The sequence below is a fragment of the Nannospalax galili genome, unplaced genomic scaffold, assembly GCF_000622305.1.
Source record: "Nannospalax galili isolate Female #2095 unplaced genomic scaffold, S.galili_v1.0 scaffold899, whole genome shotgun sequence".
Lineage (NCBI taxonomy): Eukaryota > Metazoa > Chordata > Mammalia > Rodentia > Spalacidae > Nannospalax > Nannospalax galili.
The window spans coordinates 704,444-724,684 of record NW_008343202.1 but is presented as its reverse complement, the minus strand read 5'-3'; the positions used below and the strand labels follow the sequence as shown (position 1 = coordinate 724,684).

Genomic DNA, 20,241 nt, shown 5'->3' with positions numbered 1-20,241 from the left:
TCGAACTCACAGAGATCTGCCTGCCTCTGCCTCCCAAGTGCTGGGATTTAAGGCGTGTGCCACCACGCCCGGCATTTTAAAAAATATTTTATTTATTTTTATTTTATGTCTATGAGTGTATTGCCTGCATGTATGTGAGTGCACCCGTGTCGTGCAATGCTGCAGAGGTCAGAAGAGGGCTTCGGATTCCCCTGGAACTGGAGTTAAGGACGGTTTGTAGCTGCCATGTGGGGGCTGGGAATCAAACCCGGGTCCTCTGCTCTTAACCACTGAGCCATCTCTCCAGGACCAAGGGAATTGGCATTAAAAAAAAATATTTTATTAATTTTATTTTAGACATGGAGTCTTATGTAGCCCAGGCTGGCCTTGAACTCTTTGTAGCTGAGGATGTCTTTTAATTCTTAATTCTCTTGCCTCCACCCACAAAGTGCTGGGACTACAGGTGTGTGTCATCATGTCTGGTTTTCTTTTATTTTTTAAAAATATCTTATTATTTTTATTTTATGTGTATACGTGTATTGCCTGCACCCAAGTCGTGCAATGCCCGCGGAGGACAGAAGAGGTCGTTGGATCCCCTGGAACTGGAGTTACGGAGAGTTGTTAGCTCCCATTTTACCTGAGCACTAGGACTAAAGGTGTACACTACCCTACCATCTATGGAGGATGGAGAGTTTTATTATTTTGGGGGAACACTGGTTGCAGAAGACCTGGGTTCGAATCCCAGCATCCACATGGCAGCTAACAACTGTCCATAACTCCAGTTCCAAGGGATCCAACGGCCTCTTCTGTCCTCCGCGGGCATTGCACAACACAGATGTACTTACCTACATGCAGGCAATATACTCATGCACATTTAAAAAATTATTTTTTTATTTTATATGTATGAGTATATTGTCTGCATGTAAGTACATCCATATGAAATGTCTGTAGAGGTCAGAAGAGGGCATCAGATCTCCTAGAATTGGAGTTATGGATGGCTGTTAGCTGCCATGTGGGTGCCAGGAACTGAACCCAGGTCCTGTGGAAGAGCAGCCAGTGCTCTTAACCATTCTCCAGTCCCCACCACGTTTAGTTTTAGATGGTTCTCTTTGAGAGCTGACAGACTGCATCAATAATCCTTAGAATCCATGAGAAATCCATGTTGTAATCTTTACAACTTGTTTGAATTACCTCAAATGGTAAAAAAGGGGGCTGGCGAGTTGGCCTTAAAGGGTTAAGGCACCTGCAGTCAAGCCTGACAATCCCGGTTCAATCCTCCACAGGACCCATGCAGTAGAAGCAGAGAACCACCTCAGGCAGGTCACCTTCTGATCTCCGTATCAGTAACACATGTGCCCCCCCCCCCATAAGTGCATGTAACTTAATTATTTTAAAGTCCTTTTTAGGTTTTAAAAAATATTAAAATTTTATTTTTATTTATGCGTATGTATGTACATTTGTGAGTGTGAGTGCAGGCATTTGTCAAGACCAGAAGCAGGCATCGGATCCCCTAGAGCTGGAGTTACTGGTAGTTTTGAGCTGACCAACTTGGGTGCTGGGAACTGAACTCAGGTCCTCTGCAAGATCAGCAAGTGCTCTTAAGCCCTGACCCACCTTTTCAGTCCTAAAAATGAATTTTATGTGTATGTGTGTGTCTGTGTCTATATGGGCGCCATGTGCATGCAGTGCCTACAGAGGTCAGAAGAGGTCATTAGATCCCCTGGAACTGGAGTTCCAGGCAGTTATGAGCTGCCCAATATGGGTGCTAGGAGCCAAACTCAGGTCCTCTGCTACAGCAGCAAGTACTCCTACCATAACCCCCCACCACATATATAATACACACATAAATAAAAACAAAATAAACTTTTAAAGAGAGACATCATAGCTGAGTGTGGTCACTCATGCCTTTAATCCTAGTATTCAGGTGGCAGAGGCAAGCAGATATCTGTGAGTTCAAGGCCAGTCTAGTCTACACAGTGAGTTCCAAACCAGTCAGAGCTACATAGTAAGGCCTTAGAGAGAGGGAGAGAGGAGGAGAGGAAGAAAGGAAGAGAGGAAGAGAGAGACAGAGACAGAGAGAGAAAGAAATCAGAGAGCCTTTGGAGGAAGCCAACTCAGTTCACATGTCAATATGTGTTTTCTGTTTGTCACTGTTTTCTAGTACTGTGGACTGAATCTGGGGCTTCTATCATCCTAGGCAAGCACTCTACTATAAGTCACCTCACCAGCCCCTCAAAATGTTTTAAGGGGTTCATAATTTTGTGTTGGTCTGCATTCATGGCTGTTCTGCCTGCTTGGGGCCTCTAGTAGGAGAGATGTGGGCCCTGGAGAAGGCAGGCTCAGCTAAGAACCCTGGCTCTCCTTCCTGCCTCTCTTACCATTGATACCCAGTTTCTCCACTTTCTCCATGACCCCCATGGCCAGCCAGCAGATTCCCGAGCTGGAGGGAGACAAAAGGTAGAAAATACACAACAGCCTCTCTTCAGAACCCCACTTTATTTGGGAGCAAGCTTGCAGGTGCAGGTGGGGGGCGGGGCTAGACCTGCTGGCCCCGGAGCAGAGCCCGCACCTGGCCGATCTGCCAGTCGACACTGGAGCGTGCTGTGCCCCCCAGGGCACTATATTGCTCCACGCTGTGCCCATAGTCCCACACATGACTCACATCACCCGAGAACAGGGGACTGAGGAGAAAAGAGACAGACCATGGTAGGCAGCGCACCTCAGTCTGCAGTTGCCAAGGCTCAGGTTCCTGGAGGTAGCACAGAGAGGCAGAGGGGAGGGGGGTGGCCACGCACCTGATGCTCTGCAGCTCCTGCAGCGACAGCTGGTTGAGGGCTACTCCTTTGGTCTCAGCCATGAACACAGCTTTCCCTGAGGCCTCGTGGGCCTGGCGGAATGGCATCTAGATACACAGGCAGAGGGTGCTGCTAGTAGGCACTTCCTCAGCTCTCTGTTCTGCCCTGAGTGCCCAGCTCCAGGCACATCCTGCCCCAGCACCCAGCTGTCTCACACTTACCCCCTTTCGGACCAGGTAGTAGGCGAGGTCGGTAGCCAGCATATCAGGGCTGAGCGCCTGGGCCATGTTCTCCCGGTGAATCTAGGGGCATCATCCAACAAAAAGTGAGCTGGGGGAGGGGGGGGAAACCCCTGGGGCCTGCTCTTGGGAGTCCCCAGACAAGCAAATCTTCACCTGGCTGATACAGTCTTTGAACATTTTCAATATTATTAGTAGTTTGTTTTTGTCTTTTAACACAGGGTGGTCCAAATTCACAATCCTGCCTCAGCAACTCTAGGGGTGGGATTACAGGAGTGTCCTCCCACACCCCCAGTGAAGGATTACATTTTTTTCTTTTTACAGTGTGTGTGTGTGTGTGTGTGTGGTATGCATGTGTGTACAGGAATGGGCTTTTTAAATTTTATTTATTTATTTATTTATTTAATGTGTATGAATGTTTTGCCTATAATTTTATATGTTTACCCATGTTGTACAGTACCTGTGAAGGCCAAAAGAGGGTGGTGGATCCCCGGAACTAGACAGTTGTTAACTGCCATATGGGTGCTGGAGACTGAACCCAGGGGTCTTCTGAAAGAGCAGCCATTGCTCTTAACCACTGAGCCATCTCTCCAGCCCCACATGAGTTCTTTTTGTATGTGTGTGGGTTCAAGCATGTGTGGGTACACATGCATTGTTTTGTGTGTATGTGGAAGCCCAAGGTTGATGTCAGGAATCATTTGTTTGAGACAGTCTCACTGCCTGGCTGGCCTGGAATTCACAGATATCCACTTGTTTCTGTCCCTCAAATGCTGGGATTAAAGGCAAGCACCATCATGCCCTGCTAGGAATCATTCTTGATCCCTCTTCCACTGTATTCATTGAGACAGGATCTCTTAATCAAACCTAGAGCTTGCCAATTTGGTTAGTCTTGTTATCAGCTTGCTGTATGGGACTTTTGTTTTGTTTTGTTTTTTGAGACAGTCTCCCTGTAGCTCCAACTGGCCTGGAACTCACTATGTAAACGAGGCTGAATTTGATCTCACGGAGCTCTGCCTGCCTCTGCCTCCAAAGTGCTAGAATTACAGGTAGGCCACCATGCCCACCAGGTATTTATGTGGGTTTCTGGGAATCAGAACTCAGGTCCTCACACTTGTAAGGCATATGCTCTACCCAGTGAGCCATCTCCCCAGCTCCCAGGATTACATTCCTATCAGGTACCAGCGGCTGCTGCTAGTCCAAGGACCACATTTATAGAACAAGTGTTTAGAGACACTGGAGCTATTCAGGGATAAAATGATGTGAAAATGTTAACTGGCTTCAAAATAACTGTGGGAGAGAAGTGGATAAAGACAGCTGAAGCCACATGTGTCTGCACAGGGAGACCCTGCCTCAAACAAAGAATTGCCGTGATTGTTAAAGCTGGGTGTTGGCATATGGGGGTTCTTCATGCATTCTCTTCTGTTACATACTGAAAGTTCCCATGACAAATGGCTAAAACTGAAATCTAGCTAGTGGTGGTACATGCCTATAATTCTAGAACTCAGGAGATTAAGACAGGAGGATGAGGAGTTTGAGGCCAGCCTGGGCTACATAACAAGATTTTGTCTCAGAATGAAAGAGAGGAAAGAGAGGAGATAGACATAGAGACTATAGTGGGGCACACTTGTGATACCAGTATTTGGGAACCTGAGGCAGAAGGATCTCAAGTGGGAGGTTAGCCTGGGCTACATAGTTAGACCCTGTCTCAAAACAAATAACAAACAAAACAAAACAATAAAACTGCTCTGGCCGGGTGACAGGCCCTGATGTCTCCTCTGCTATAGCAAGTTTTAGCACCCTGCCTTTCCAGCCCCTTCTGGCCTCCCCTGCAGATCACTGCCTAGCATTCTCAACACCTAAAGGCCTAGGGAAGAGGTGGGTGAGGTGGGGATGGCTAATCTTGCCTGCATCGTGGAGATGACGCCTGTGGCCACTTGGAGGACAGCAGTCATTGTGTCAGACACTTCAAACACGGCTTCCTTGTCTTCCTGAGAGGCATGGGATGTCAGGGTCTGACAGCTCCATCCATCACCCAGACCTCCCTGCTTGTTCCCTTGGGAGTACTCAACACCTCTCCCTGCTGCATCAAGAAGCAGGAGAGAGCTCCGAGAGTGGTCATGGGACTGTGTGCCCAGGGGAGGAAGAAGCTGTTCTGGGGGTCTTTGCCTGGGTATGCCAGAGCTCTGAGAACTGGCATGTGGTATAGGCCAGAGGGTCCCTCACTACTACTTATAGTCTCATACCTGTAAGTCCTTGTTGTAGGTGCTTGGAAGTCCCTTGAGGGTCATCAGGAGCCCAGCACACTGTGGGAAGAGTGAGGTGAGGAGTAAGGACCACAGAGCCAGTCATGAAGTCCCCTGAGGTCTCACTGCCTGTCTGCCTGGAGGCCTTGCCCCACCATGAAGCCCTGCTCACCCGCCCAAACACTCGCCCAGCCTTGCTCCGGATCAGCTCCAGGCTGTCTGGGTTTTTCTTCTGGGGCATCAAGCTGCTTCCGGTGCTGGGAACAGAGATGCTGAGACTGAGGGGTCTGGCCAAGGGATGGGTAGGATGGGGGAGCAGGAAGCCATCCCAGTAGGTATAGAGGTAGGGCAGGGCAAGCAGCAGCGTGGGTCTTACCTGTAGGCATCTGAGAGCTGCACGAAGCCGAATTCCTTGGTGCCATAGAGGATGAGGTCCTCCGCCATCCTGCTGAGGTGGGTCATGCAGAGGGAAGCCCAGAACAGAAACTCAGCTGGGAGGGAGGGAAGGGATAGCAGATTAAAAAAAAATTTACATTTTAGTTTTTTTTTTTTTTTTTAAATTTTATGTGTATGAGTGTATTGCCTTCATGTGAGTGAGTGCACCCATGTCATGAAATGCCTCGGAGGTCAGAAGAGGACTTCGGATTCCCCTGGAACTGGAGTTAAGGATGGTTAGTAGCCGCCATGTGGGTGCTGGGAATGGAACCCAGGTCCTCTGCAAGAGCAGTCAGTGCTCTTAACCGCTGAGCCATCTCTCCAACCCCCAAATTTCTTTCTTTTTTTCTCTGTCTTTTTGAGACAGGGTGTCCCTGTAGCCCCTGCTAGCCTAGCACTTGCTTTACCTTTGACCAATTCTAGCCATTTTTACCTTCTACCTGTCGGGCCTCCTCCTTTTTAAACCAGACCTTGTGTGCTCCTATGGCAAACAGATCAAAATACACTCTCTGAAACGTCGCTGTTTGCATTTTTTTTTTTTTTTTTTTTTTGGTCTTTTGAGACAGGGTTTCCCTGTAACCCCAGCTAGTCTGAAACTCACGATGTAGACTAGGTTGGCCTTGAATTTACAGAGATCTGCCTATCTCTGCCTCCAGGGTTCTGGGATTAAAGGCATGTACCACCACCCTGGCCGACCTCCAAAATGTCTTATTTTTAAATCATATGTACTTGTGTATATCTATGTGTAGGTATGTGCACATAAGTGCAAGTGCCCTCAATGGCCAGAAGAAGGCCTTGTGTCCTCTGGAGCTGGAGTTACAGGCAGTTTTGAGCCGCCCAATGTGGATGCTGGAAATTGAACTTGTGTCCTCTGCTACAGCAGTATGTGCTCCAAACCCCTAAGCCATCGCGCCAACCCCTAATTTACATTTATTTATGATGTGTATGGCCATAATAAATAAAGGTCAGTGGACCCCCATCGTGTGGGTTCAAGGGATCTGACTCAGGTTGTCAAGCCTAATGGCAAGTACCTTTACCCATTGAGCCATCTCACTGTCCCCCATCCCTTTATTTGAGACAGGATCTCATGTAGACCAAGCTGGCCAAAAACTCACTAGTAGAGGATTAGAGGATAACCTTTGATTATTTATCTTCCTGTTCCACTTCCCAAGTGCTAGAACATGGGTGTGCACCATTATGCAGGGTTTATGCAGTGCTAGGACTAGAACCTAGGGATTCATGCATGCTAGGCAAGCACTTTAACCCACCGAGATACATCCCCAGCCCCAGACTCCTATATCTTACCCACAAAGTCTCGTTCGCTGGTGGCATCCATGCTGTTGAGTGTGATGGCCCCAAACTTCAGTTCTGGAGGTGGAGGAGGAGGAAAGAGGGAGGCAAGGAGTATCTCTATGCCAAACCATGCCCCTGTCTTGGGGACGGAGGTATGGAAGGGGGCTCTGTACATAGCCCAGAAATGGCAGGTTCTCTGAGTTTCCCTGCTGAGGGTGACTCCAATAATCTCAATGTTCTCAGGCAATAAATGAGCCTCTGCCCTCTTGTTTCTTGTGTCCATCAGACCTGGCAGGTGCTGAAGGTGACAGTCCCCAAAGAAGGACCGGCAGAGGGCCTCACCTGCTCGGAGCAGCTCCCGGTCCACACCCAGAGGGTTGCCTGCAATGGCCCCACTGTGGAGACAAGGGATACAGAGTGACTGAGTTCTGGGTATCACATACATGAGACACCTAGAACCAAACTTGCCCCCACGAAGAGAAAGCAGTGGGTCATGAGCTACTGGCTGGGGTCTCAACACATTCTCAAGTTTTGTTATCTCCATCTTAGAAAGAGCTGGGAGGCTGTAGGGGTCGGGGCTTCCTCTTGACTAATTACCCAGCTTTCTTAGGGTTAAAATATGTTAAAAAATTTTGTTTGTTTGTTTGTTTGTTTTTGGTCTTTTTGAGACAGGGTCTCCCTGTAGCCCCAGCTGTCCTGGAACTCACTATGTGGACCAGGCTGGCCTTGAACTCAGAGATCCGCCTGCCTCTGCCTTCCGAGTGCTGGGATTAAAGGCGTGAGCCACCATTCCCAGTTTTAAATTTTTTAATTAACATGTATCTTATATATAAAGATGAATTTCATACACGTATTTCATACACGTATGTATGTAATGTATTTTTGATCATTTTCATTACACATCAGCCTCTCCTCTCCCACCTCTGCTGATTCCCTTTCTTTTCCCAACTATCCCTTCTTTCTTGTGCATGTCCGTATGTGCATGAGTTACTGCATGTGTGCATGCGTGCATGCATGTATTTCGTGACCTGTGTTGCTTATAGGGGTTATTTACAGGAGCACGAGCAGTGTACCAGTGTCTATACCACAGAAGAAAATAAATGACTCTTCTCTGGCAATCATTACATCTATAGAGACTGAGGGAGGGGTGGGGCTTTATGAGCCCCACTGCCCCCTCACAACTATTATCTATAGGTTCCTCAGGGAGGGGAGGAATGTAGCCTCCTGAGTCCCTACCCCTAATTACCCAGCTTTCTTCCAGACTAAAGCACACTGTCCTCCCCACTTCTCCTCAGAACACTGAAGCCTCGCTCACCTCCCCAGTGGCAGGACATTGATCCGCTTCTGCACTTCCAGCAGCCTCTCTGAGTCGCGGGTCAGTGGGACAGCATGGCTGTGGGAAGCCAGGGCTGAGGGTCAGAGCACCAAGGGGCCTCCCCACCACTCATCCCCTGCATGGGGGCCCCTTCACCCTGTCCCTGCTCCATACCACTCACCTCAGGATCCAGTGGCTCCAGCGAATGGGCTGAGCCCTCTGCAGGTGCGTGTACCCTGGGAAAAGGACATCACGTTCCCTGTAGCAGGAGAAGAGACCTGAGAAGTTGGGTGAGTTCCAGGACAGCTTAGGCTACTGAGTGAGACCCTGTCTCAGAAACAAAACAGAAAAGCAAACTCAGCTCTGGGTGCAGTGGTGCACACCTGTAATCCTAAGCATCTGGGAGGTAGAAGCAGGAGGGTCAAGAGTTCAAGACCACTTTCAGTTACATGGTGAATTTGAGACTAGCTTGGGATACTTGCGTCCCTGTCTCAAAAAATAAAAAGTGGAATAAAATGGAGGGAAAAAAGGAAAAGAAAGGAGAGAAAGAAATTTTAGGCCAGCCTGGGCTACATAGCATGTTCCAGGCTACTCTCAGAGTATAACTATCACAGTATTCAAACTCAGAATACTGTCTTCACAACACTAGAAAACATGCCCATACCTGGGTGCTGTGATGCACATCTTTAATCCCAAAACTCTAGAGGCCAGCCTGGTGTACATAGCTAGATCTTTCCAGCTGGGGCAACAGGGAAACAATGTCTCAAGAACTAAACAAATAAACAAAAAACAAGCCTGTAGGGCCCTGGAGAAGCTCAGCAGTGAAGAGTGCTTGGTATTCTTGCAGAGGACCTGGGTTTAGTTCCCAGCACCCACATGAGTCAGCTCACATCAGCCTGTCACTCCAGTTCCAGGAAATCCCCCTCTGGCCTCTGTGGGCACTGCATACATGATACACATGAACTCATGCACACACACACACACACACACACACACACACACACACACGCACATACACATAAAAAAATAAATCTTTATATTGAAAAAACACCCTGTATGGGCCTTAGCATTCATCCCAGCAGCCCCTCCACCCCCTGTTCTTGTAAATCCCCAGATAGCTGAGGTCTATGAATGGGGGACACAGGCAGTCAGGGAAAAAGAGGAGCCATCTCTGATTCTGATGCCACCTAAGATTTTTCAGGGGCTCCTTTGTTAGGTCTGCAAGGGCCAAGGTCGGTCTCAAGGACGTCAGAGCACAGCTTAGGATGCAGCTGGAGGGAGGTAGCCTTTGGCTCTGTCCTCTGCCTTCTGCGCAGTGTGGGACATAGGATGGCACAGCGTTAATGGGCTGACCAAGAGTGACTCTGCCTCCTCCAGGCTCAACCAGGCCCTTCCCTTGGGCACCTGGAGTTTCAGTTTCCCAAGATCCTTAAAAGGTGAAGGAATGGTATCTACCATCTGACCTAGGCTGGCCTAGGTGGGGGATGAGGCTGTAAGACATGCCCATTCCTTACTTTGCATTCCTTCACTGGCACTGAGCCCAGTCTGTACCCCAGGGACTCTCTTATCCCTGACACCTAGATCTTGTGCTCAGAGTAGAGCAGAGCCCGGTGGCCCTCTGTGACCCAACCCCTAGATGTCTGTTGTAAGACCCTATCCTCCAAGACAGACTGCTGTCATCTTCATGAGAGCAGCTGGACTATTTTCAAAAGTCCATTGTGACTGGGCCTGTGAACTCCTAGGAGGGGACAAGAGGGTCACTGGACCCTCACCTGAGTATACAATTACTCTTCCCAGACATGTGTATGCAATCTGCCCTAACTACATGTGGGTCCACTCTGGAGGAGCTAGAGTATATAGGCTGGGGAAGGCTGAGGAGGGGGGCTCCATTTACAGTGATGGGGGATCCATCATTCATGCTGGGTGCAGACCTTCCAGTAGAGCTGCTTTAGGGACACCTTTGCCCCTGCCCATAACCCCTGAGGAAGCCGAATGAATTCACTGATTCCCCAGGGTGAACTGTGGTGGAAGTGAACTTTGGTTTGTCATTGGGACCTTAGAAGGAATGGACAGACGTTGCTTAGTCCTCCTCAGGGGCAAAACTGGGACAGTGCTCCTGAGAGACTCACGCTTCTGCCCGATCCACCATGGTTCCAATGAGCGCCCAGAGGAGGGCAGAGAGTTTTGAGCAGGTCTGTCGCATCCACAACCTGAGGTCTGTGACCACCTGGAGGGAGGAGGAGGTGGCACTCAGGGAGGGGAAGTTGCTGCTTCCCTGGGGAACCAGGACTGCTGTTGACAGCCTCCTGGGCTCCCACAGTGCATAGCAGGGGCAAGGCTGCTGGTGGCACCTGGTCATTTCGACTTCGTCCTGTGTGTAGCTTCCCTGCAGTTTCACCAATGAGCTCCTGGGGGTGAAGAGAAGTATAAGGTCAGGAACTGCCTGCTCACAGTCCAGTGGGGGCACCCTAGGCCAAGTAGGGGTCCTTGCCAACCCTGTGGTTCTCCCTCCCTATGCCAGGGACCTTGTCTCTTGCCATTTCTACTCTATCAATGATGGTTAGTGCCCAGGGCAGTTGGACAGAAGGGGACATCATACCTTCAGGCGCCGCTCATTGGCTGTGTGGATGTCTTCATCATTGGGGTGTAGTTTGAAGGTGCCCTGGGCCCACTCTTCAGCTACCTTTAACAGGTGGCAGCAACCCAGGGGATCAGGTGGACAGACATCAGTAGTGAAGAAGTTCCCTGCCCTGGTCCCCACCCCAGCATGGCTAAGTGTCCTTGTATTGAAGCTGAGCCCTAGCATTGCCCCCATCTCTGAGAGACTACCTCAAACTCAGTCCATTTTGGTCATGAGCCATACGGGAGTCACTAAAAGATGGACTGGTCATTATAGCATCTCTCCAGTCATCTACTTACAAGGGCAAACAACAAACTTAGAATACTACAATGTGTGCTCCAGGATCTGATTGCTGGCATGTGACTTAGTGGTGAACCACCTGCCTAAAATCCCCCAATGAGGAGATTGGTGTGTGGCTCAATGGTAGAGCACCTACCTGCTTAGAATCCCCCAGTGAGGGGCTGGGGATGTGGCTCAGTGGTAGATCACCTGCCTAGAATCCTCCAGTGAGGAAGATTTTGGGTGGGAGCCTGGGTCAGCTGGGAAAGGGATGCAGGGTGGGACTTGGGACGTGGAAAGTACCTTGTCTAAGCCTTGCAGTATCTGCTCCATCTCTGCCTTGGTGAGGAGCCCCGCCTTCTCCAGACCCCTGCTGTAGGCCTTGCTCCCCTGCACATCCACCTCCCACAGATGCCGGTCATAAGTGATGGATGAGTTGAACTTCTCCATGATGGGGTCCACGACACCCACAAACCGGCCACCCCATAGCTTTCCACTCTGGTCAAAAGGACAGGACAGAACAGGTTCTCAAAAAGGACACTTAGGAGAGTTATCAATTGGGAGGAGGTGTTATAAGGCAGGTTATTCTCACAGGATAGAAATGGAGCCTGGGACTTGAGAGAGTCAAGAACCTGGAAACAAGCTGGGAGAAGTGCTAAACACAGAAGGCAGGGCTTTCTCACCATAAGATGTGGACCAGGAAGAGGTGGCAGTCCTGGAATTACAACAGAATTTTTTTTTCTTTCTCTTTTTAAGATTTCTTTATTTTTATTTTATGTATATGAATGCATGAAGGCCAGAGAGAGCATAAGATCTCCTAGAACTGGAGTTACAGATAGTTTTTAGCCACCATGTGGATGCTGGGAACTAAACCTGGGTCCTCTGCAAGAGCGGCCAGTGCTCTTAACCACTGAGCCATCTCTCCAGCCCCTCCTTCTCTCTCTTTTTCTGAACTGATAGGCAACATTGTATTAACTCTGTATAACACATATATTTTTAAATTTCAGGGATTGAACTAGGGCTTCTTACCTGCTGGACAAACATCCTGTCACTGAGCTATAGTACCAGCTTTCTCAATTTGCCTAGGTAAGCCATGAATTTGTAATCTTCTTGTCTCAGCCTCCTGAGTAGCTGGGATTAATAGGCCTGCACCACCATGCCTGGCAACAAAATGGCTGTGTGTGTGTGTGTGTGTGTGTTTAAATCTAACTAGTTAGCAAATGCATTAACTTGCATAAATTTATTGTGAAAATTATTATTATTGTTATTATTTTCTTTAAGGCAGGATCTCTAGCCTAGGCTGGCCTCCTAGACAACTCTCTATGTAGCCAATGATTACCTTGAACTTCTCATTCTCCTGCCTCTACCTTCCCAGTGCTGGGATTACAGGTGTATGATACCACGCCTGTGCAGTGCTGGGGCTGGAACCCAGAGCCTCATGCATGCTAGGCAAGCACTCTACCAAGCTACATGCCCAGCCCCTAATTTTGTAATGAAAAAGAACACTAACCACCCACTCTGCAGTTTTCTTTTTTCCTTTTTGGTTTTGAACTGGAGTATAGTTCAGTGGTAGACTGCTTGCCCAGCATGCAAGAGACCCTGGGTTCAAGTCCCAGAACCACCAAAACAATTTATGTACTTATTTTACTTTACAATAATTTACTTATTTAAAATGAGGCAGTTACTTTTTGGTTTTGTTTCTTTGAGACAGAATCTCATGTAGCCCAGGCTGGCTTTGAATTTTCTATGTAGCCAAGGATGATTTTGAACTCCTGATACCCCTGCCTCCACCTTCCAAGGGCTGGGATTATAGGTGTGCACTGTCATGCATTTTTCAAGAATGTACTAGATGGTCATTAACTGCAGCCACTACACTGTATTAGAGATTTCTCTTCTTTTTGTGGTTGTGCTTTTTTTTTGGTCTTTTTGAACTCAGATCTGCCTGCCTCTGCTTCCGGAGTGCTGGGATTAAAGGCATGTGCCACCATGCCCAGCTGGTGGTGCTTATTTTGAGACAATGTCTTGGTATGTATCCCAAGCAGGCCTCTAGAGTGCTGGAATTATAAACATGCACCATACCCAGCTTCACAATAGAAAATTATTTTTCCTTTTTAAGTTTTTATCATATTTATTTTTAAATTTATTTTTATTTTATATGAATGAGTGTTTTGTCTATATTATAGAAGTGCACCCGTGTCATGCAGTGCCTATGGAAACCAGAAGAAGGCATTGGATAACCTGGAACTGGAGTTACAGACAGTTGTTAGCCATCATGTGGGTGCTAGGAACTGAACCTGGGTTCTCTGAAAGAGAAGCTAGTGCTCTTAACTGCTGAGCCAATCTTTCCTGCCTCTTTATCATATTATTTTTATTTTATTGTATTTTTTGAGACAGGCTCTCCCTGTAGCTCCAGTTGGCCTGGAACTCCCTATGTAGACCAGGCTGGACTCAATCTCACAGAGATCCACCTGCCTCTGCCTCCTGAGTGCTGGTATTAAAGGCATGCACCACATGCCTGACTATATATATATATATATATATATATAATAGCAGGGATTAAACCCAGGGCCTCCTACATGCACACACATGTGCCATGGTATGCATGTGGAGGTCAGAGAATAACTTACAGGAATTGGTTCTTTCCCTCTATGATATGAATTCTGAGGCTTGAACTCAGGATGTCAGGTTGACCTAAAGCACCTTTACCCACTGAGTTATCTCGCCATCCCCATAAACCAAAAATTCTTGAAACTTTCTTGCCATAAACTGAGGTGAGAAGTTGCCTAGGCTGCTGAATTTTGTTTTGTTTTTCTTTTTTAATATATCTGAGAATCCTATTAATTTTTATATATTTAAAGTTTTCATTATGGGTCTAGAGAGATGGCTCAGTGGTTAAGAGCATTTATTACTCTTCCAGAGGATGCGGGCTCTGTTCCTAGCACCCTACGTAGTAGCTAACATCAATCTGTAACTCCAGTTTCAGGGGACCCAACTGAGCCGTTGCCCTTACCCTAGGGTGTACTTTGTCATCTCCACTCCTGGTTCCTGTGCTGTGCATACCATTCTGGCTCCAGACTGTGCACTGACCCCTTCGTGCTCAACAGCTCCACTGTCAAAGGGCTCTGACTCACAGAGGCAGTCTTCACCACAACTCCCAGCCTTGTGAGAGGGGCTACACCTAACCCTCAGCTGCCTCTTGAACTGGATCTCTATCAAAGTGCATGGGGCTATGGGGCCCTGGGCCCGACCACTGGGGCCAGAGGACCAGGGCCGGTCAGTCAGAATAGGGAGCTAGCCAGGAGCCTGGTGGGGGGAGGCCAGGGAAGGATCCTGGAATTGCCTTCTTTTGCAGGCTTCCTGCCTCTGTGCCTGGCTTGTTAGGAACAACAATAGCAACTACTACTTAACAAGCAAGGCTGCAGCCAAAACAATTAATACCAACCCACAGGATGGCTTAGGGCAAGCTGAGGTTACCTGGAAACTAGACCACGGTGTGTTTGGGAACCAAGCTCCAGATCCCCAACCCTACGAGCAGGCGCTTTAAAATAACTACTAGAGATTTTATCTGTACTGGGGATTGAACCTAGGGCCTTGCGCATGATAAGCAGATGCACTACCACTGACCCACATACCCAACCCTTCACTGGGGGATCCTAGGTAGGTACTTTACCACTGAGCCACACTCCTAGCCCCTCACTGGGGGATTCTAGACAGGTATACTACCATTGAGCTACACCCCTAGCCACACTTTTTATCTTTGGAGGCAGGGTCTGGCTATGTAGCCCAGGCTGCCCTGTAATTTATATTGTCATTGAGGCTAACCCCAAACTCGGGATCCTTCTGCCTCCATCTCTGAAGGGCTGTGAATTGAGGTGTGAGCCATCATACCTGTCTCTGGCAAACTTTTGAAAGAATCTCAGGAGATCAGAGTAAGGTGCCTCCAATTGACCACTGAGAAAAAGGTAAGGTCCAATGCAGTCCAATGGAGAAGGCTTTGCTCTAGGTCAGGAGTCACCTGGTCCAAAATGACTCCTTTGGGGCAAAAGGGCAGGGCAGGGTCACAGAGCTGGGCTGTATAGAATGAGCAATATCTAATTTCAAACAAACAGAAAAATCACAACTGTTACTGTTAGCTGGGCATAATGATGTACACTGGTAATCCCAGCACTTGGGAGATGGAGGCAGGAGGATCTGGAATTGAAGGCCAGCCTGGGATATCTGAGACCCAGTCTCAAAAGAATTCTTACAGATTGCCACTATTTATTGAACACTTATAATTGCTTAGTCTTTTACTGTTTAGAATTACATGGAGATGTAGCTCAGCGATAGAATGCTTGCCTAGCATGTATGAGGCCTGGGTTCAAGCCCCAGAACTGAAGAAAAAGAAAAAAAAGGAGGCCTGGGGAGATAGCATTGCTTAGTAAAGTGCTGCCATGCAAGCATGAGGACCTGAGTTCAATTCCTAGAGCCTATGCTTTAAAAAAAATCCAGATGTGGTGGCATGGACTTGTAATCCTGCCTTTGGGGAGGTGGCTCCAGGCGCACCCTGAACCTTGCTGGCCAGCTAACTTAGCTGAATCAGTAAGTTCCAGGCTAGTAAGGGAGAGAGAGACTCACTCTCCAAAAAACAATGTGGGGGCTGTTAAGATGATTCAGCCGTTAAGAGCACATACAGCTCTTGTAGAGGACTCAAGTTCAGTTCCCAGCACCCATGTCCACTTACAACCACTGTAACTGAAGCTCCAGGAAATCCAATGCCCTCTTCTGGGCTATGCAATGTGAAGAGTAACTGAGGAGGACACTTGAGGTTGACCTCTAGTCTCCACACACACATACAGACATGTGCACACATGAACACACACATGTACACACACACACACACACACACACACACACACAAAGGAGATGGGGCTTGCTTTGTATTTGCAATTAACCATTCCTATGACTTGGGCACTGTTATGCCTGCTTTAAAAATGAAAAAAGAAGTTGAAGCAGGACAACCGTGGTACAGAAACCACCTCTGTTGGGCTCCAAAGTCCAGGCCTTGTTCCTGACCCTCCACCACAACCCAAGGCTAAGCAGGGCAGTTGCTCTTAACTGGTTCATTCGGGTGAAAGGAAGTGGCTCGCCAGGTAATGAGGGCCAGAAGGGTCTGGAATCCAGGCAACCGCTTCCCTCCAGCTCCTTTTCACCTAAGAGTTCAAAGCAGTGACTCCATGACCCATCCATACATAGGAGTCCAACAATTGTCAATATCCTTATTTGTCAGAGAAATCAACCCAAGTCCAAGAAAGGAACCTAAATGGTCAGGAAGAAGAGTCAGGAATTCCTGGCTCAAACGAGAAGGCAGAGACACCTAAGGGGGTCACTGGGACCACAGAAAGAGAGGTCCCCACCTCTGGCTCTCTTCATATGACAGAGTAGAGAGGTCAAGAACACTTAGGGCTCAACTTCTATGTACTGGAACAAGTGCTGTGGCAAGAGGGACTGGGGACTGACAAGAGGATGTGGGGACAAAGAGCTGGGTGTAGGCCCAGAGAGATGGCTCAGTGGGTAAAGGCACCTGAAGACAAGCCTGATGACCTGAGTTCAATCCTGGGCCCAACATAATGGGAAGAGAACTAACTCCTGCAAGTTGTCTTCTGATCTCCACAGGTATGCAGTGGCACTTGAGTGCCCACACATATATACACAGACAAATAAATAAATGTAGGGGCTGGAGAGATGACTCAGCGGTTAAAAGCACTGACTGCTCTTGCAGAGGACGCGAGTTCGATTCCCAGCACCCACATGGAGGCTACATACGTCCTTAACTCCAGTTCCAGGGGAATCTGAAGCCCTCTTCTGACCTCTGCAGCATTTCAGGACACGGGTGCACTCATATCCATGCAGGCAATACACTCGTACACATAAAATAAAAATAATAAATAAAATATTTTTTAAAAATTAAAAAATAGCTGGGCGTGGTGGCGCACGCCTTTAATCCCAGGATTTGGGAGGCAGAGGCAGGTGGATCTTTGTGAATTCGAGGTCAGCCTGGTCTACATAGTGAGTTCCAGGACAGCTGGGGCTACAGGGAGACCCTGTCTCAAAAAGACAAAAAAAAAAAAAAAAAATAGGTGCACTTCTAATTCCATCAGGAGGCAGAGGCAGGCATATCTCTGTGAATTCAAGGGCAGCATGGTCTACATAGAGCGTTCCAGGCCAGCTGGGGCTACATAGTGAGACTCTGTCTCAAAAACAATTAAAAAAAGAGAGAGAAAAGAAGGAAAGCTGAATGTTTTAGCTCACACCTGCAATCCAGGAATTTGATGGAGGAAGGAGGGCTGGCAGGAGTCTGAGGCCAGCCTGGGCTAAATAGGAAGACCCTGTCTCAAAAAAACCAAAAAGGAAAAACAGCCAGGCGCGGTGACCAACCCCTAATCATTGGCCGGTTTAGCACCTGAGCCACTTGGGGGCGCTCGATGGGCAGACTCTGGTGATGGAAACATCTCTGAATCCGTCTGTGGAAAGTGTGCTCAGGGGTCCTGGCCACCTGGAGCCAGCGAGAACAAGGAGGCGATCCCATGTGCAGGTCACCTCACGTGGCTCCATCCGTTTGTTTGCAAGTCCCGGAGGTTCCACTCACCTCTGATGCCATGCTGGGCGGTTCCTCCTCCTCCTCCGGATCTGGAAGACAAGACCCGACTGAATACCTTGGCCTGCGAGGTCCCTGTCAGGGACAGCTCAGATAAGGGACACGCGGGTAGCCCGCGGGACGTGGGCAGCGCCCAGCACGCACGCCACTGTCCTCGGCGCTTCCTCTTGCCTGTCCCCGGGTCCCGCGTTCACCCCACCTGGTCGCGCCTAGCGTGCGTCGTCAGTCACCTTATGTCCTTTTCTGGCCCAGATGGCGTCTGCGGCCGTCCGGCCCTGTCCCCGCCTCCCTGCAGCGCGGAGCCAATTCGGAGATGTGGGCGTGGTTCAGGCGTCCAATCCCGTCTGTGGGCGGGGTCGCCTCTGGCTGAGCTACAGAATGCTAGGGGCGGGAAAGTTTGCAGGGAATCAGCACTCCAAAGTGCAGACGTCCGGGGCACTGATAGACCTGGGCCTGGGGTAAAGAGAGTTGCATCAGCCTGGAGTGGTGGTGCACGCCTGTCATCCCAGCACTCGGGAGGCTGAGGCAGGAAGATTGCTGCGAGTTCCAGACCAGCACAAATTACAAGCCTATCTCAAATAACTACGGGAGAGGCTGGGGATGTGGCTTGATTGGCAGAGTGCTTGCTTGGCATGCACGAAGCTCTGGATTCCATCCCGAGCACCACAGAAACTGGCATGGTGGTGCCCACCTGTAATCCCAGCGTTGGGGAGACTGAGGCAGGAGAATCAGAAGTGCTAGGTCATCCTTGGCTGCATAGCCAGGTCAAGGCCAGTTCAAATTACACGAGACCCTGCTGTCAATTAAAAACAACAAAAAAGCCAATGGAGGGGTAAAAAAAGATGCCTCCTAAGGATGCCTGCTAGGTGCTAAATTAAGTGTAGTGGTGCATACCTGTGATCTCAGCCCCTAGGAGGTTGAGGCAAGAGGATTAAGAGTTTGAGTCTAGGAACTGGGAGGTGGCTGTGGGTAAAAGCACTAGCAAGCAAGGCTGATAACCTCTGGAGTGCATGTAAAAGCCAGATGTGATGGTGCTCATCTATAATCTCAGCACTCTTGTCAGGAGATGGGAGGCAGAGACAGAATTCCCTGGAAGCTCTCGGGCTAGCACAGCTCAGCAGCAGAAACAAGAGTCTCATGCTGGGCATGGTGGCACTTGCCTTTAGTCCCAGCACTCAGGAGGCAGAGGCAGGTGGGATTCTGTGAGTTTAAGGCCAACTTGGTCTATATAGTGAGTTTCAGGCCAGTTGGGGCTACAGGGAGACCCTGTCTAAAAAAAAAAAAAAAAAATCTGCCTTAACTGGGTAGAAGGCAAGAAGTCACTCTAGAAAGTTGTCCTCTGACCACATGAATGTGTATGCCTGCACCCACACACACGAATTAATATTTCTTTTTTTTTTGACAGGGTCTCCCTGTAGCCCCAGCTGTCCTGGAACTCACTCTGTAGACCAGGCTGGCCTTGTACTCACAGAGATCCACCTGCCTCTGCTTCCCGAGTGCTGGGATTAAAGGCATGCGCCACCACGCCCGGCCGAATTAATATTTCTTTTTTAAAAATGAATTTGGACTGGGCATGGTGGCCCACACCTTTAAGCTCAGCACTCAAGAGGCAGGTGGATCTCTGTGATTTTGAGGCTAGCCTGAAGTCCAGGCCAGTCAGGCCAACATAGTGAGATTGTTTAAAAAATAAAGTAAAAATAAAAAAAGAGTTGATTCCAGCCTGGACTACGTAGCAAGACATTGTCTCAAAATAAAATGGAACAATAAAAATATATTTATAAGCCAGGCATGATGACAGATCTCTGTGAGATCGAGGCCAGCCTGCTCTACATAGTGAGTTCCAGGCCAGCTGGGGCTGCAGAGAAACCCTGTCTTAAAAAGATGAAAAATATATATTGTATTTATTATTTTTATTTTTTGTGTGTATGAGTGTATTGCCTACATGTGTATAAGTGCACCTGGGTCATGAAATGCCCTCAGAGGTCAGAAGAGGGTGTCAAATTCCCCTGGAACTAGAGTTATGGATGTTTTTTAGCTGCCATGTAGGTGCTGGGAATCAAACCTGGGTCCTCTGAAAGAGCAACCAGTGCTCTTAACTGCTGAGCCATCTCTCCAGTCCCAAGACAGTTTTTTTGTGTGTGTTTTTTTTTTGTTGTCTTTTTGAGACAAGGTCTCCCTGTAGCCCCAGCTGGCCTATAACTCACAATGTACACTAGGCTGGCCTCGAACTCACAGAGATCTGCCTGCCTCTGCCTCCCAAGTGCTGGAACTAAAGGCATGCACCACCACACCTGACTTCAAGACAGGTTTAAAAAATTTTTTTCTTAAAATTATTTATGTATGTGTGTTTTGCCTGCAATGTACATAAGCACACCGTGTGTGTGCAGTGCTTGCACAGGCAAGAAG

General features: G+C 48.5%; 1 protein-coding gene across 2 annotated transcripts; it reads right to left on the bottom strand.

The window, feature by feature from the left end:
• Positions 1-2,458: 2,458 nt before the first annotated feature.
• Asl (argininosuccinate lyase) lies at positions 2,459-18,119 on the bottom strand. 2 transcript variants are annotated; one of them, XM_008839150.3, is made up of 17 exons: positions 18,035-18,119; positions 17,827-17,867; positions 11,502-11,696; positions 10,899-10,982; positions 10,651-10,707; positions 10,429-10,526; positions 8,481-8,558; positions 8,300-8,377; positions 7,327-7,379; positions 6,997-7,059; positions 5,633-5,747; positions 5,429-5,513; positions 5,257-5,316; positions 4,918-5,001; positions 2,996-3,076; positions 2,775-2,881; positions 2,459-2,660 (listed from the first exon to the last, which is right to left on the bottom strand). In XM_008839150.3, exons 2-17 carry the CDS (start codon positions 17,836-17,838, stop codon positions 2,516-2,518), a joined length of 1,395 nt encoding a protein of 464 aa, XP_008837372.1. In that variant the 5' UTR covers positions 17,839-17,867; positions 18,035-18,119; the 3' UTR covers positions 2,459-2,515. The 2 variants fall into 2 exon arrangements, with proteins under 2 accessions (XP_008837372.1, XP_008837374.1); XM_008839152.3 differs by lacking the exon at positions 18,035-18,119 and adding an exon at positions 17,980-18,013.
• Between the last annotated feature and the right edge of the window lie 2,122 nt (positions 18,120-20,241).

What these genes read in the sequence shown, in the direction of transcription:
- Asl (XM_008839150.3), bottom strand. An exon ending in CCAATGAGCGGCGCCTGAAG is followed by an intron (nt 10,708 to 10,898) that starts GTATGATGTCCC and finishes CTTCACCCCCAG; the next exon opens with GAGCTCATTGGTGAAACTGC. An exon ending in ATGGTGGATCGGGCAGAAGC is followed by an intron (nt 8,559 to 10,428) that starts GTGAGTCTCTCA and finishes CTCCTGCTACAG; the next exon opens with GGAACGTGATGTCCTTTTCC.